Source organism: Phalacrocorax carbo, chromosome 6 (assembly GCF_963921805.1).
Source record: "Phalacrocorax carbo chromosome 6, bPhaCar2.1, whole genome shotgun sequence".
NCBI classification, from domain to species: Eukaryota; Metazoa; Chordata; class Aves; order Suliformes; family Phalacrocoracidae; genus Phalacrocorax; species Phalacrocorax carbo.
Window position 1 is genome coordinate 31,809,650 of NC_087518.1, and position 17,518 is coordinate 31,827,167.

At 53.0% G+C, this 17,518-nt stretch overlaps 1 protein-coding gene across 3 annotated transcripts in view; it reads right to left on the bottom strand.

The window, feature by feature from the left end:
• The window catches only part of ASTN1 (astrotactin 1), a 56,639-nt gene that overhangs the window by 13,348 nt on the left and 25,773 nt on the right, over positions 1-17,518 (bottom strand). For all 3 annotated transcript variants that reach the window (XM_064454449.1, XM_064454448.1, XM_064454447.1), the window contains exons 6-16: positions 16,470-16,619; positions 15,570-15,737; positions 15,289-15,373; positions 7,686-7,760; positions 7,028-7,165; positions 6,498-6,648; positions 5,037-5,203; positions 4,649-4,843; positions 4,196-4,323; positions 1,807-1,911; positions 1,445-1,633 (exon numbers count right to left, since the gene is read on the bottom strand). In XM_064454449.1, coding sequence (XP_064310519.1) covers positions 1,445-1,633; positions 1,807-1,911; positions 4,196-4,323; positions 4,649-4,843; positions 5,037-5,203; positions 6,498-6,648; positions 7,028-7,165; positions 7,686-7,760; positions 15,289-15,373; positions 15,570-15,737; positions 16,470-16,619 — 1,551 coding nt within the window. The remainder of the gene's footprint in view (positions 1-1,444; positions 1,634-1,806; positions 1,912-4,195; positions 4,324-4,648; positions 4,844-5,036; positions 5,204-6,497; positions 6,649-7,027; positions 7,166-7,685; positions 7,761-15,288; positions 15,374-15,569; positions 15,738-16,469; positions 16,620-17,518) is intronic.

Below are 17,518 nucleotides of genomic sequence, written 5' to 3' on the forward strand. Positions count from 1 at the left end.
CAAAGAAAATAAGGCTGTTAAACAAAACCTGGGGTACATAAGCATTGCTCTACTCCCCCAGCAAGCTGGAAATGGATCGCTTTGGGCTGGCTGTGAATTGTAGCTTAGCAGGCGCCAGGGGAAGCAGAGGAGCCAGGGAATGATTTGTCTCTTGCAATTTCTCAATCGATATCCAGCTCCTGACGTTTGCAAACAAAAAGCAAAGGAGGGAAAGTGGCAGGTGCCAGAGTGAAACCGAAATGGGATATTGTGGGTGGAAAGAGACTGCCAGACCTGAAAAGCCTCCAAACAGGAAAATCAAAGAGGAGGAAATTGCAGGAGAAAAAAAAGTACTTGCAATCAAAAGATGCTACATCTGGAGACAGCTCGCAGCAAAACAGCCACGAGTCTGCACTCTCACAGGTGGACTTGGGAAGAAGTCCAAGCTCCAGGAGGTCTGAGCCCACCGGATCCAGTCTCAGGCTCAGAAAGAAGCCTTTCCCATACAAGAACCCTGGAGAGAAAACAAATGTCTCCACGCCAGGGCACAGCACAAGCAGCACTGTAGGCTAGTGTCAATACTGAGAATTATGAAGCTTCATGATGGAAATGATGTGGTGGTCATGGTACCTGTGAGATCCAAGCTCACATGGCCTGCACCCCGGAGCTCCTGGGCAGGGGGGCAGCAAACCACAGTCACCTAAAAAGCAGCAACTCCACTCGGCATCCCCTGTGTCTGGGCTTGGGAGCTGTTTCTTTTTTGCTGCCTAAGCCTGGGTGGTCAGCTCAATGTCCTCAGCACAGGCAGCAAAATGCCTGCAGGTAGGTTTGAAAAGGCCTGCACAAGAGATGCTGTGATCCTGGTGACATCTGGCAGCAGGCAGGCATTAGGCTCCCTCTGCTTTTGGAAAGCTCATGTCCAAACCCATTCCACAGGGGAGCTGTCACACCTCACTGCAGTGAGGGCTCTGGAGGGGATGCAGCAGTGCTGGATGCCCTCCGCACCACAGTGAACCTCCCAGTTCACAACTGGGCTCCAGATAGTAAAAGCACAGTGCTGAGAGCCTGGGAGAAGAAAGCACATTAGAGGGAGTAAAGTCTGGCCGCAGGATGCAAGTGGAAGAAAACAGATATAGTGGAGACAAAAGGAAGGAAGGAACAGGATTAAAGACAAATAACAGTTAAGTCCAGAATCAGGCAGGGCGGTTTGGTGGGATTAGTGCGTTTGTCTCTCAACTCCCTGGGGATGTGGGTATTCATCTTCCTTTCTGGCCTGGACTAATGCCTGCTGCAGTCCATGGGAGTCCTTCAGCTGGCTTCAAAGGGTGCAAGAACAGGCTGTAAATAAGAGGATGAGATGGGATGCAGCCCTGACACAGGCCTAGTGCTTTCTCTGCTATGCTGAAAGCAAACCCAGCTTCCCACTCTCATGGGGACCCTTCCTGGGGACAAGCGGAGCTCCTACCTTTGCTGATGTCCTCATACTCCAGCCAGAGCTGCCGCTGGACCTGCCTGTTGGGATACCAGATGGAGCAGGACTCCTCAAAGCCGTATACTGCCTCTTGGATATAGTGGTTGCCAAACTGGTCCAGCAGTGCCATGAAATCTCCACGGGAGGTGGCGCCATCCAGGGAGTGAAGTGCGTTGCTGAAGGCTGCGGAGGAGACAGGAGAAGTTGCTCAAATCTCAGGGGACCCCGAGCCCTTGCCACCCCTCCAACAGGCTTGGGACAGGCAACCAACCTCTGAGCCCATCACCCGCCAGAAGAAGGCTGTGTGTCTTCATGCCACCCCTTTTTCCCTTCTTCCCCTGGCCCTGCACGCTTACACTGGGAGATGGTCAGCTGGTTGAGCCGGACGTGGTACATGATGGACTGCACCTTCCAGTGCTGCAAGAGGGGGTACCCGGACACCTCGCTGAAGTTCACCATCCCTGTGGAGAAAGGACATGGTGGGGTCGGCAGCACTGCCCAAGGATGCCTCACCATGAGGATGGCTGCAGCCCCCGAGCTGTGCCTGGGGCAACACAGCCAGAGGGGTGGGAAGAAGCCAGGGGAAAGGACAGCGCACACACCACGTCCCCCTGGGGAGGTGGCAAAGCATTCAGAGCTGAGGGTCAGCTGCTCCCTGGCAATTAAAATCATGGCTTTGAAGGCAAACACACGGGCTCATTTCATCCTGCTGTCTGGGGCTCTGCATTGGAAGATAATGAGCCTCCCCCTGCATCCCCTCTTGCTTCCTTCCCGGCGCCGGCTCCCAAGACATGCCCAGGTGTGCTAATTATTCCACTAATGAGAGCTGTGCTTTTTAATGAGCAGTTTGCAGGCCTGGGAATGGTCACCGTCATGCCACATATGCCTGGGTGCAGCCAACTGAGAGGCCCTGGGGTTCCTTTTGGTCAGGACTGAGCCGAGTGGTACACAGGTGTACAGGGGAAACCACATGCCTGCTGATACTGCTGCTCCCTTGGGATGTTATGGCTATGCTGGAGTTGAGCAGGACCTGGGGCTTCTCCCTCTTCAGGCAAAGACATCCCATTCTTTAACCATTTAACCATGCATTATGGGAGCCAGATATTTATGGAGACCAGGACTGGGCAGACACTTTGTCCTGCCTAAGGCATGAGCCAAGGCACATAGGAGCTCAGCTTCCATGAGCAGAGGGACAGAGAGGCCAATGAGCCCAGACAAAGCCCCAGAAAGTCAATTGAAGGGTGCTCATGGCTCTAATTTTGGTGACTAGAGCATCCTGTGGTGTGCCGCAGCAGGATGCCAGGGCACGGCCACCTCCTCCCTCGCAACGCTGCTGCCGTATAGTCAACACAGCACACCTCTGCTCGGCAGTGAAGCAGCAAACTCTGCTGCTAAACAGCCACACAGCAGGAGTTCTGGAGGATAACAACGGGCGTGCCCCCCTCCGTAACAAGCAATGAAGACAGAGGATAAGGACAATAAGATCCTTTGCCTTCCAGCGCCTCTCTCGCTTCAGTGCTGGCTGCTACCAACAGCTTCAAAGCCTTGTTCTTCCCTGCAAAGTGTTTATGCAAAAACAGCCCTTCCTTACTCAGCAGCCCTGCTCATGTATTCGCAGCAATATCCAGATCTGCTTACTGACAAGCAGAGAAGATTTTACTTCTTTACTTTTTTTTTTTCTTAATCAGCCACAAAATGCCAGCAGAGCAGTGGGAAATGAATAGGATAATTTACTGGCTTCTGTCTCCCTGGCGTAATTGCTAGTGGAGTCCCAGTCCCACCATCCCTGCCATGATGCTGAGGCCACAATGGCAATGCCTTCCTTACATCCATGTAACCATATCAAGGGCAGCAGAGCCCCATAAGGAGATGGAGGTCCTCCAGCACCTCCAGGCAGGGCTGAGCATCCCCACGGCTGCAGGGGCAACTCACCAACACAGATGTCTTGGGGTAGCTCAGTCCTACCGGGACCTACTGGCACCCTCCTCCCTGCCTGCATCTGCCTGCACACACACCTACATTGCCATGCCCCCTGTCAGAGCAACCAGCACCCATCCGACCGTGGCTGCAGCCCACAGGTGCTCCCCAAAACCCTCCTGGGAGCTCTGCCAAATGAAGTGAATGCACAAGGACTCATATGAGACCACGCTGCAGACAACTTCTAAAAGACCTTACTATCCACATCCATCATTTAGTAGCTGCCTGGTGTCCTTGACCGTTTCAACCAACAGCAACAAGCACCAAGGAAACAAAGGCTATTTAGGGGTGCTGGCAACTTGTTGGAAGAAAGGTAAATCCTCGAAGGTTGTCTAGGAATCCGTGATAACCCTGATGGTCATGGTCCATGATGCTCTGGCAGGACAAACTGAAACATTTTGGGTTGGTTGTGGTAGGTTTTGAATGTTTCATTAGGCTGGCAAAGGGGTTTTGATTTGGAAATCAAATGAAAGGTATTTGGAAAACTTTTTTGCCTTGAATAAAAAAAGCATCCTTTTTGCAAATATCCCAAATATCCAATGGACACTTGACCTTTTATGCCACACAATTAATTTACAGTCTCTCCCTCTCCTTCATTTTTAATGCCTTCCTCTTACCACTGCTGCTGCTGCAGGTGAGTGTGGGATGCTGAAGCAGACTATATATATCCCACAGTAGGTATATCTCCTGGGAGGGTTAGGTGCCAAAGCCAGGAACTCTGGCTGCTGTCCTGTTGGGAGAGGTGCAGGTCTGGCTGGACTCACTCACCGGTGAGGAACTCAGGGTCGGGCGTGGGGTCAGAGAGCTCCTCTTGGCACTGGTTCTCCAGGGGCACTGTGGCCACCACCAGCCCATCCGGCAGCTGCTGCTCCAAACCCCGGGCAAAGTTGTTCTGCCTGAAAGTAATAGCAGAGACGAGGGGAGGGCTGGAGGACAGAGAACTGCCTGGGGTCATTGCCACCAGCTGGTGACCCATCCCAAAAAGCCAACCAGCACCAAGCCTTTGTTTTGGGCAAAGTTTACAAAGATATCTACTCTCGATGGAAAGTTTCAGAAGCACCCTCCCCACCAGCCGCTCCATCTCCAGCAAAGCTTGGCCAGCTGTGGATAGACCAGGCTGTCTGCTAAGGTCCAGCCCCAGGCTGCTTCCCATGCCTTCTTCTTGGAGAGGATGGAGAGTTTTGACCCTGCTGGGGTCACCTCCCCACACACCCAACTCACCTGAACGTCCCTTTGAGCACCTGCCCTGCAGCCACCTCCTTGGAGTGGTTGTTGTAGCCATAGAAGACCTCCCCAAAGAGCGTCTGGTTCATGGGCAGCTCGCGGGGCTCGCCGCAGTCCCCCACCTCAGGGCACGACTCTGAGATAAGCTGGCACGACCGCCCATCTGTGCCTAGCTTGTAGTCCTCGATGCACCTGGGAAGCCAGCACGGGGTCCACCATCAGCAGCAGCCCCCACCAGTGGGGACTGGGGCCACCAGGCCAACCCAGAAGGGACTGCAAACAGGGGTGGCCCTCCCTCTCAACCCTATGAGCTCAGGGTGGCAGCAGCAAGGTACAGCAGTACCTGGGGATGTCCTCGTGGCCAGGGCGATGATGGACTACTTACCCACAGAACATGAGGATGTTGTAGAGCAGGGGCTCCTCAGGCAGGGGGACCATCTGCTGCAGGCACAGCTGCTCGCAGCCCCCGTTAAAGCCATCTGAGCAGTCCACGCCGATGTGACGGTCATAGCAGCCTGTGCCATCCTTCATGGGGCTCAGTCCTGTTGGGCACTGCCAGGGGTGAGGGAAGCAAGAGATTAAACCCCTGAGGAAGAAATCTGGCACTGGGACTGAGGCAAAGGGAAAGGCTTTGGCACTGCTCTCTGTTGGAAATCACAGCGTAAGCCATGCTCAGGGGTTGTGGGACAGACGGGAGCAACACCGCCCATGGCTGTAGATATTCCTCCTGCACTGAAGTCTCTTTACAGCCCTGGGGAGTGCAGCCCCAGGGGTGGGAGCCCCCCAAGCCACCCATCATGGTTTTAACTAGGATAGAGTTATTTTTCTTCACTGTAGCTGGTATGGTGCTCTGTTTTGGACTTAGTATGAGAATAATATTGATAACACACTGATGTTTTTAGTTGTTGCTAAGTAGTGTTTATACTAGTCAAGGACTTTTCCAGCCTCCCATGCTCTGCTGGGTGCACAAGAAGCCAGGAGGGGAGGCAGCACAGCCAAGATGGTTGATCCAAATTGACCAAAGGAATATTCCATATCATATGACATCACACCCAGTATATTAACTGGGGGGAGTTGGCCAGAGGAAGCAGCGATCATGCCTTGGGGACCAGCAGCGTCAGTTGGCAGTGGTAAGCAGTTGCATCACTTGTTGTTTGGGGTTTTTTTCCCCTCCCAAGGTTTCACCTCTCTATCCTCTCTCTCTCATTATTTTCCTTTTATTATTGTTATTATTATTGCTATTACTGTTTTATTTTAATTATGAAACTGTTCTCAACCCACAAGTTTTTTTACTTTGGCCCTTCTGATTCTCTCCCAAACCCCACTGGGGTGGGAGGAGTGAGCAAGCAGCTGTGTGGTGCTTAGTTGCTGACTGGGGCTAAACCATGTCAGTCCTCCACCAACACCCAGCTCCGGTGACAACAAAAGCAATGCTGCTCTTTCCAAACCCACCATCTGCCCCATGCTCACAGCCTCCCCATCCTGATGTTCAGCTCTCGTGGCATCACAGCAGGACGCCCCAGCCCCACAAACCCCTCTGTTTCAGGGCACACACTTTCCCTGCACAGCAAAGCATCTGTGGTGGTGACAGAGGACACACGAGTGATGTGGGACCTCCTAGAAAGCCATCAAGCAGATGGGCTCTTGCTCCCTCGTGCATGCATGCAGCAAGGGCAGGGATGGAGGAGATGCCAGCCTGAAAATATCTCATCCCGCTGCAAAACCAACCCCAAAATATCCATCCCAAGGTGATGGGAAGGGAGGAAGGATGCAGCCCTTCCCCTTCCGCCCTCCCCTTCCTTGCTCACACCAAAGGAGATTTGCAGGTTCCTGGGGGGCCACGCACCACGCAGCCCGTCGAGTCCAGCTTGCGGTCCGAGATGCAGCGGAAGTTCTTGCTGCAGCCCCCATTGTCCCGGGAGCAGTCACGGACAGGGCCGAAGGAGTCCAGGAGAACCTCCAGGCTGTCGAAGGAGGAGGAGGTCATCAGCTCTTCCCTGCGAGGAGGAGGGGGAGGAGGTGTGTCACTGCTCCGATGAGAGGTTGCGAACACGTACACAACCGTGGCTGCTGTGTGGGTTTTTCCAGAGCTCAGGTCTCCCTCGGGCTGACAGCGAACTGAATGGCAGCCAAGCTTTTAGAGGGATGCAGGAGCTACTGAGATATTGAGAGCTACCTCCAAAGGTTCAGCTTTGCAAGCACTAAAGAGGGGCAGGTTAATGGCCATACTAATCTCCACCTGCAAAAGGTGGGGCAGGGGTCCCAGCTCTCATCAAGCCCCACGTTCTTCTGGTTGGTCCCCTCACTCCTGAGATGCACCACCAGTTTATCTGCTGAAACGCCTCCTAAATGCCCTAGCCCCACCATATCACCCACCTGACCTCCACTGCATCCTCCATCACTGTCATATCAGTCTTGCACTTGGCCGAGGGGTTGATGGCCAGCTCGGCCGGTGGGATAACAAAGCTCTTACTTAGTGGCAGCCACATGCCTTCTCCCAGGGTGTAGGTGAACCTGCCAGGTAGAGCAGCAAAGGCTGGCATGGAGGAAAATGCTGATCCTGGAGGGCTGCCTCTACCCAAAATCAAGCCCTTGAACCTCCCCTCTGCCCTGCAGGGATGCCAGCCTGAGTAAAGGCAGATGGGCAGAGTGAAGTGGGGGGCTCCTCCAAATCATAGAATCATTAAGGTTGGAAAAGACCTCTAAGATCATCAAGTCCAATGCACCCAAATGACCCCCAAAAGCACAAGTAATTTAGAAAATTAAAAAAAGACAGACATTTCTCTTTTTGGTAGAAATCCTCCTTCAAAGCCTAAACTTCGCTCTCATCATGGATAGAGCGGAGGAACTAGCTGCTGGGCATCCAGCAGCCCACACGGCAGGTGTAGTAGGACCTTCCCAGCCATGCTCGCGTGTCCCCAGGAGGTGGCACAAAACAGCCATGCTCAGCCCTGCCAGCTGGGGCCTGCCTCTATGTCCGGAATTGTATTTTTGAGCCCCAAAATGTGCTGACCAGGTTGCCTTTACTGCTTACCGAAAAATCTTGTCGGACGGCTGCTCGCCCAGCACCAAGTCGAAGCCCCGCTGGAAGATGGTGTACGGCCAAGGCCTGGAAGAGAAACCCAGGAGCATCATGCCAGCATCATGCCCCCACCGCCCCTCACAGCCTGAAATGCTTCCCCAGTTTAGCCCCCAGCTCACACACTGAGGGGTCCTGGGATGAGTTAGCTCAAACCAATCAAGGACAAGGTGATAAAATAGCCCCACATCCAAGATCTTAATTTTGGAGTTCCTACAACATCAGCTCCTCACCCCAGCCCAACCTGCCAATGGGTTGGTGGCATATTACATCCTTAATTTTGGGGTACAGCATGCTCCCATCCCCCCTACCCACTGGCATCTGTGAGCCTCATGCTTCTGCGCGCTCAGGTACCACCTGCCCAGCTTCCATTTTAGGGATTTGCGTCACAGCCATTGAACTGAAAAAAACCCACCAAACCAAAACCAAATCAAAACCCAAAAAGCAGCTGAACTCTTTCTCTGCAAGGCTTTTGCAAGGGAGCATGTCAGGCCTAGGCCCACAGCTTCGCCACCTGCCTTATTCCCCCAGGGTTCATTGTTTCAGGAGGGGAAATGAGGAAGCCTCAGCCCCCACTGGACTTTGCAAAGGGGTCTGGAAGACAAGCTGGAAGTTTGGAGCCAAGCGGGAAGCTGGAGAGCTGATGGCCCCGTCGCCTCCATCCCTGTTACCCTAGATAGCACAGGGCGATGTGCAACTGAGACTCAGTAACCAGTGCCCTTCAGTGGGACACCTGTGACCAGAACACCTCAGGATGTGCATCCCCTGCCAGCATGGCCCCACTGGCAGAGCATCACCTGCAGAGTGAGGCTGACAAGTCAGAGCAAGAGGAAGCACAGAGAACTGACTGAGGTGGGCTTTGAATCAGGCAACACAAACCCTGCTCCCAAACCCTTAAGCTCCAAATCCCCTTTGCAAGACCTCAGAGCTGAGAAACAAAAGAGTTTTTCCAACCCTTCACATCGCTGCTCTTAAAATTCAGGGTGAGAGGATCATTTGCTGCCGACAAGCCCAGGGATTTTCTCCAGAGGCAATTACAGCTCTCCTGCACAAGCACTTTAATTTCTAATCTGAAGTTATTTCAGCAAGGACAAAAAAAAAATCCTGATTGCAGGATTACAGTGTGCCGTCTTATTTCCTTGCTGGAATACAATGCTACTTTCCCATCCAGTCAGCTGGGAGCAGGGGATTACATTCAGCCTGCAGATTGGATTGCCCTGAACGAGGTCAGCTTTGGCCAGAAAGTGATGTGTTCCTGTCTCGCTGATGCCTTGAATGCTTCGTGCCTCCGCCTTCCAGTGCTCCCGCAGATGGGTTTTATTCTTGCTTCTCAGGAGCACGCCAGGCAGGGAACAAAAGCAGAGGCAAGGTATTGTTCCCCATTGACTCAGGTGGAAAAGCAATTGTGAAGAGCCCATCTTGCCTTGCAGCAGAGCTGAGCCCCAGGGCAGGTGCTGCAGAGGTGTGCTAGCTGCCGGACCTCTGCCAGACAGCACATCTCACAGCCCATGAATGCCAACACATCCGGGACACACACACAGAGGGCTTGGACCTGCCTGCGAGATGGAAATCAGCACCCAGACCAGGTTGCATCCACCGAGGGTGCAATTTCCAACTGTGGCTAAAATTCATGTGATGATGATGGTGAGCCAAGGAAGAGGTTTCCATGCTCCAGGAAGGGAGCTTGTGGCATGTCCCCAGCCTGCCTTACTTTGCCTCTACTTGGGGTCAAAAAAGGCCCATTAAAAGGAAGGTTCAGCCTTTAGCTACATGGCAGGGGACAACCAATGCTGCCAGGCACCATTTTGCCTGCAAGGATGCAGTACCTTCTGCAGGGAAGTCCTGGGACAAGACCTCCAGCTCAACAAGAGCCACTTATCCAACCTCATCTCCAGGAGCTCAGTGCTGATGTTTCTGCCCATGCACTCTTGCTGATTTGTGCCTTTGTGCCTTTGGCTGCAGAAGATGGGGTGAGATCTCCTCCCGCAGACACACCTCACCTCCTCCATCACTGCCTTCTGCTCCCTGTGCCTCTGCCACTTTTTCACCCCCTCCTTCCTCTCCCATGCATGCAAGTGTGTGCCCCCACGGCTGTCTCCCTCCCCGCTTTCCGTGATCACTGTAGGTGCCTCGCTGCTCTGGTTTTTGTCGCTCTTGGCAGGTATTTTGGTTGCATGGTCTTCAGAGCTCACAAAGGAAAGAGACTGATCAGAAGCAGCTCTACACCTGATCAGGTTGGATTAAATGGGCCAGAAATGACAGCTCTCAGCTCCCTGCAAGCCTTGGCACTCAGGTAGGTATCTGAAACAACAAAACAGAGGATCACCCGGGCAGCTGAGAACCAGCACTCTCCCCACATGCAGTCAGCAAGTTCCTATGGCCAATGCACTTCCAGTGCATCCCCAGGATGATCTTCAAACGTCTTTGCTTTTTTCCAGCTGGTCTATCAGCTACACTTTGCTCCATATCCAGGCTTGAGTGGAAGGTCCCAAAATATCAGCTAAGCCCTCTGGACCTGGTGCTGCTGGTGATGCTCTGACCCATCTCAACAGGACTCTGGCCACACTCAGATTGCAGCCACAAGGGGAGGAAGCCAGACTAACTTCCAGCATCAAGAACCGCACTCCTGCCAGCCCTTGCTCCCTGCAAAGCTCTTCTAGACAGGATGGGTGGGATAAGGAATCAAAGGGCAGTGCTCACAGGATGCAGCTGCAATGAGATAACCTAGAGCAGCTACTTGAGGGAAGCTGGTAGGGAGGTCAGACGGGCTGCAGGAGAGGGCACTGAGAAGATGCTGCATGTAAGTGTGAAGGTGGTCATCTGTTACGCACTGAAATTGGTGACTTCGTGTCTGGTTCCCTGACCCCCAGTGCTCCTGGGGGTTTCCACCTAGTGAGCAGCACAAGGACAGCCATGCCAAACCCTGTTACAATAGCAAAGCACCAGCTCAAGTGTGTGCTGGAAGTGAGCAGCACAGGCCAAGGCACTCACCACATCCCTTTGCTGGCGGCTCAGGAATTTAAGCCCAGGGCAAACAGCCCAGAAACATTCCCACAGTGCTCACACCCCTTCTGCAGCCCCCAGACCAGCTCCCCATAATGACCACAGTGGGGTCCCACGAAGACCCAACACCACCCTGATGGGTGGCGAGCAGAGAACAGATGTGACATGAGCACCGAGCTGCTGACTTATCCTGCCAGCGACACCCATCCCAGCTCCTTCCCAACTTCGCTTTGCTTTGCAACAGCTTGGCTCTGGCTTCAGCTGCTGATGCCTCTCCCCTTCCCAGCTCCCCACCCCCTTCCAAGCAGCTCTTTATTAAAAATGCTAATGCTGGCACTTTTTCTCTGGGTTGCCCGTAAATCTGCGAGGAGAATGGGGTGGGAAGAGGAGGCGGATGGGAGGTTTGGTGAAAGGATCTGAAAGAAAGAGGAGCTTTTAATCTGGCCATCCTTCAAGCTCGCAAAGCCGAGGCACACAGCAGGGGATGGAGAGAGGCAGAGGGGGGGAAAAGGATTGAAAAACGGCTGGGGAAAAAAAGAGAAAAAAAAATACTTTAAGCAGGACAAGTGCTGTTTTTGTCACTTCAGCATGTCCCCGGCTCCTCTGTGGGTGGGGAGTGGATGGTACGTAGGGATGGGACAGGAAGAGCAGGTGCACAGCTAGGGAGGGTGTAACTGCATGCAGAAGAGAAGAAGCACCGTGGAAAGGGGAGGTGGGTGAGCAGGCCATGGGCTAATTTGGGTCCTGTGCTGCAAAAAGAGGCTGCAAGGCTGTGGGGTGGAGAAAGGGATAAGTTGCCCTGCATGGGAGGGAGGCTGGGGTGGCCCCCACTTGCCTACTGCTAGAAGAAGATGAGCATGCCCAGCCAGACACATTTGCCAAATTGCCTTAAACTGGCCTAAAACCTCCCCATGACAGGGTGAAGCCCATTACAAGTTGACGGGGCACATTGATAAAGACCCTTTAAAAGCAGACTGTCTTAAATCTCATCAGGGTATCTGAAAAGGGCACCCAGGGCACATGGGGATGGAAAAGCCGTGGGACATCGCATGAATGATCTAAGGGCTGAGATGAAGGAGTATAAATGTGGGCAGGTAACAGTTTATTAAACACAGAATGAGATGATTTGTCTTTTGCTCGAGTCATACCACGAAGTAACTGCAGGAATTTTGTCTGATGAGCAAAGACGAGGCAGGGTTGGTTGTATTGCTAGAAACTGTATCCTACCCAGGAAACGTTAGAGCAAGAGCCAAAAACCAGCTAATTAACAATGCATATCAAAGTAGGAACACAGACTGTGAACACAAAAAAGCACCAGCCAGATTTGTTCAAAACAGCTGAAGAGCAGCACAAAAAAAAAAAAAAAAAAAGCAGCTAATCAAATGTATCTGCTACCCATGATCAAAAAGATCTTATTTTTTTAAAAACTGATTTACGGACTGGATGCTTTGGGTAAGGGATGTACTGTGGTAGCATGGATCTCAGCATGGTACCCAAAATACACACACACATAAAGTCTCACTGCCATTGCCAATAAAGTTCACAGATGAGCTCACCTTCATGAGCAAAATTAGATGCTGCTGAGTGAACAGACACTGAGTCGGCCCCTAATCACTGTAAATAAAACCAAACCAATGGCAAAACTATTTAAACCAAAGGCTTGAAATAAGTTTTCAGATAAAAACACCACCCTAGGAAAACAAAAGAGGTCATAGCCAGACCACGTTGCTCCCAAGCATGCTGAGGGATTTGGCAGAGCCCCCAGGTCCTGGTTGGCTCACCTCCCCTTCGCTAAGAGCTGATGCGGCTTCTCCAGGGACTGACTGGCTGCCTAGCTTGTACTACCCACGGCTGCAACACATCACTCCAATATTGAAGGGGTTAGGAGCATATTAGACAAACAATGGTCAGAAATTATTCAGGCACAGTTGATCTCGCCTTGAGACAAGGGGAGAGAGTAGAGGATTTGCAGATATCTCTTTCAGGTAAGCCTGTGGGCAACCTTGTTGCTAGAGGTGGTAGTGAGCTGATGAGCGCAACAAAAGACAGTGTGGCCTGGCAGCTCAACCTCCATCCCCAAAAAAGTAAACACCAGGTTAAAGTTACAAGTTATTCAGTTAAATGGGCTCTGACAAGATGGTTCTGCTGGACCAAAGAGAGTTCATTACAGACATGACCCTGTGGAGGCTATGGGTTCACAGGGACACCCTGGACAGGTAGAAGAGACCTCCACCATCACAAGCCCTTGCAGGCAGTGCTCCACCAAGCAGCACCTGGACATCAGGAACAGATCGCAGCACAGAAAAAAATCCTCATTAAACATCAAGCTGGTCCCGGCATCACAATGCTTAGTGTAGACACACTTTCAAGAGCCCCTGTAAATAGTGAAGCTGCAGGCAGGGGTGGTTGAGTTAAGCATGGTTTCAGCTGCTACCATTTTCTGAAACAAAAACCTGACATGTTCAAGGAAGAAATACAAAATGGCCCCAGTTTCAAACAACTTGGGAGAGGAGGTCTCAAAGGGCAGTGCTGAAAAAGCCCCAGTACTGCAGCATTGGAGCCTTCTCAAGAGGCCAGAGAAGGGCAGAAGGACTTCGATGGCCCCACCATGGCCCAGGGCTGTGTTGCACCTTGAGGAAAAAGAGATCTGGATGAGGAAAAAGGTTTCTCTGCCCCAAGCAGAAGAGTACGCTGGAAACACTGCGTGTGATTTATCATAGCCAATTTCAGTATATAAAAAGAGACCCAAGACAACATGTATCCCAGCCAGGTGTGAACACTGCTGCAGGAGTAAAGGCAGAATTTCAAGCATGAGCATGGAGAAGGCTCCCATGGGGATATCAGGATGAAGCTGGGTCCAAAAAGCTGCCCCAAATCCCCCAGAGCAGCTTTTTCTCCCCTCTCCCCTTAGATGATGGAGCAGCTAGATTGGGAAGAAGCTAGAGAAGAGCAATGTGCATGGGAAGAAAAGTGTGAAGCTGCAGTCCCACACCCAGGAGCAACAGAAAAGCAGAGGGGGAGGAAGCAAATATTTCTCCACCTGTGCTTATCCATTTTTACTCCCTGCCTCAATGGACAAAGTTGCCCACTTGCTTTTTGCAAGGTGGTGGGTTCAGCATGCTGCTGGTAGCTCTGATCAAGGCACAGGCTGGCACCAAAGCCATCAGTGGTCATGGATGGCTGTGGGCTCTTTCCAACCCACTGTGAGACACTACTAAACCAAACACATCCCAAAATGAGCAAGTCCCTGGCAGGGGGAATAACCCTCAGTGCTTCTTATTAGATGGGCGCAGAGGAGCTGGGGACATCCCTGTCGGACACTTGTCCCTTGGAGACAAACAGGGCAGGGAGCCGTATTTCTGCCTGTGTTTTCCCACCTTGGCAGTGGTACCTCATGGTGGTTTCAGGACCCTGACCACACCACTCAGCACATCCCCAGCATGGGGTCCCCTGTCTCATGAGCATTGCCCTGTCCCCAGCCTGGCTTAGGGCGCCCACAATGGCAGCAGCCCTTGTTCCTGCAGCCAGTGCTCCACACTGGGTTTAATTGCTAAATTGCTTTTAAAATTAAAAACACAGAGAGGGGGTTGGAGACAGAGCAGCGGTGCTCTCCCTGGGCCCCAGTTCAAAGGGACATAGCTGGGGACGGCTGGCATGGGCAGGCCCCTGTGGCTGCCGTCCTCCAGCGCAGCAGCACGGCCTGCGTGCCACCAAGCCCAGACTTGGACGATTTTCTCTTCCCGCTGTGAAGACTAATGACTTCAGAGAGGGCGTCCTGCCATGTGCATGGCCTCTGCCATCATAGATCCAGCTGCAGCACAGTGAGGTGAGGAGAGGAAAAAGGGGGTTGGAGGTGCTGGTGCACATGGGGCCTCTGGTTTTGTGTGTGTCTTGGCTTTCTGCACACTACCTCCAACCATCCCTGGAAGTCCCCATCTGCACATCAGAGACCCATGAGTATAAAGGACCACATGGAACATCTCCCATGTTACAGAGAGGGTCAAAGAGAGATGGGAATGTTTAGGATCCCCCACTAAATTGCTGCCAAAACATCAGAAAAATTTTGCTTTGCACTTCCAGGGTTGTAAAGCTGTGGAGCAGACAGCAACTGCTTTGTTCCCTCAGGCCATGGCATCGAAGCATCTAATTTGCCCAGTTTTCAATGGGGCGACCCCATCCCACAGACTCCTTCCTCTGTTGGGGACTGCAGCCTGACCTCAGCCCTCCTCCAACCCCTTGCACACCCAAACCAAAACTCCCAGGATGCCAAAGAGAGTGCCCACAAGGGGAAGAGGAGCAGCGCCTCGATCTTCTCATGGGGTTGTTTACTCTGAAACCTAATAATGGCCTCTTCTACATCACCTCAGATTATTTCAAAGAATAGAAATCCTTGCCTCCCGCAGACCTGCTGCAGAGCCCAGCCATGCGCTGACTGAGATGCCTCTAACTTTTTCACCAAAGAGGATTTGCCACAGCCCTACTATGCTGCTGTTGAAGCCCAGCAGCTCGTGCGCGGATGATCCAAGCCTGGGCATGCTGCAGCAGGCATACTCACCCCTGGTTTGTTCCCCACTCATTTCGGATGCAGAGGTGCTTATGCACGGGGTCCTTCATGTAACCTTCATAGCAGAGACACTCACCTACAGAGAGCAGGAGGGACATGGGAGGACAAGGCTTTCCATGTGCATCCCTGCTGAACCCAGCCTGCAGCCACCTGGAGCACCCAGCAGCTCCATTAGTGCACGTGGAGCAAGGCAAGAAAGCATCTTCCCACCAAAACCAGGTTGAGCAGGCAGAGGTGAGCTCCCAAACCCACCCAGCTGCCTAACCACCTACCGGTCTCAGGGTCACACTGGTGCTCACAGGGGTCAAGGAGGCGCCGGGCGCAGAGGTCCAGGGCCCAGGGCCCACTGGAGTTTTGCTGGGAGAAGAGGACGACCTGCGCAGGGTTCAGCCAGTCACTGGCATCCAGCTGGCTCCCCTCCAGCAGGATGAACCGGCTCCCTGTCACCGAGAGGGGAGTCAGCAGTGGTGACTGCTGCCATCCCCTCCATCCCATGATGGTCCCCTGCATCCTGTAATGGATCCCTCCATCCCATAATGGACCCCTCCATCCTGTGCTCCTCCCCTCCATCCTCTGATGGTCCTCTCCATCTCATGATGGTCCCCTCCATCCCCTGCCCATCCCCTCCATCCCAAGACAGTGCCCACTATACCACAACAGTCCCTCTTTTCCACAGTGAACTCCTCTGTCCCGTGCCCATCCCCTCTGCCCTGTGCTGGCCCCCTCCATCCCATGCTTGTCTTCTTCATCCCATGAGAGCCCCTTCCATGCTACGCCTGTCCTCTCTGCCCCACAATGGCCACATCCATCCCACACCCATCCTCTCCAACCCACAATGGCCCCCTCAGTCCTGTGCCCATTCCCTCTGTCCAGCATCCATCTCCTGTGTCCCACATTGGTATCCTTCATCCTATACCTGTCCCCTCCATCCTGCATCCACCACCTCCATCCCATGACAGCCACCTCTGTCCTGCACCTGTCCCCTCTGTCCTGTGCCCATCCCCTCCATCCTGCACCCATCCCCTCTGTCCTGCACTGGTACCCTCATCCCATGCCTGTCCCCTCTGACCTCCACCCATCCTGCATCTGTCCTCCCCATCCTTCCCTCCTCCCCTCCATTACAGCTCACAGAGTGGTGCAGGAGGGGGTGGATAGGACCGCAGTGCACTCACCATCAGCGATGAGGTGCTCAGGGACATGAAGGGTGATCTTGACAACAAGGGGGCAGCTCATGTGGGAGCAGCACACCAGGCTGATGACACAGCTTGTCACACTGATGAGGGTCAGCGTGGTCTTGTTCACCGGGCTCCGGGGGGACCCCACTGCAAAACACAAAAGCACAGTCAAATCTGAGACCGAAGGGATCCAGGTAGATCTTGGGGTGCAGCCAGAGGATCTCAGGGTGCAAAGACCCTGCCCAGCCCCCTGGAAATCCAACATCAATCCAATCAAGCAGAGTCACTTTGGATTTTCAAGACCATGAAGCAGCCTTTGCCACGGCACCCTCTCTATCCTGCCTGCTGCAGATCCAAGCCCCTGTAGCCCAGGCTCTCCCACACTCCTGCACTGCCACATACCGAGACCTTTGCAGAAATAGGACTTTAAAGCAGAGCAGAGACATTGAAGAGAAGAAAGGTAAATACAGCATCCTTCCCCCCACCCCCTTCTTCTCAGCATTTCTCTTGAGTTAATTTTGCCATGATGACAGCCTCCTGGATGCCTTTGAAAAAGCACCCGAGAGCCATAACTGCTCAGGGCACACAGGTTTTTGACTTTTCATCTCTCAGCTGAAGAGCTGAGTGGAAAAAGCTGGCTGGGGGGGCTGAGCTACCCCCTGCATAGATAAAGCCTGAACTGGCCTCCCAGCACAGGTGCTGGAGGTAAAGGAGATGGCTCCCAGGCCCACCACTCCCAGAAAAACAAGGCACTGTCCAGAGAAGGAGGGAAAACAAATACAAACTGTCCTCCCCAGGGGGATGTCCACCTCCAAAGGGATGGTGCATGGTGAGACCCCTGCCCAAGGACCAAGCCTGTTTCCATCCTCCATTGCACATCCAGCTCATACATGCACAGTGCCAGAGCAAACCTGCGGTGCCACTATGCTGAGCAGCAGCACAGGAGCTCACAGGCCAGCCTTTGAAGCATGTCACTCATTAATACACACCAAAGCCCAGCAGAAGCCTCCAACAATCAAAATATATTTCATCCTCTCCTGAGAAAC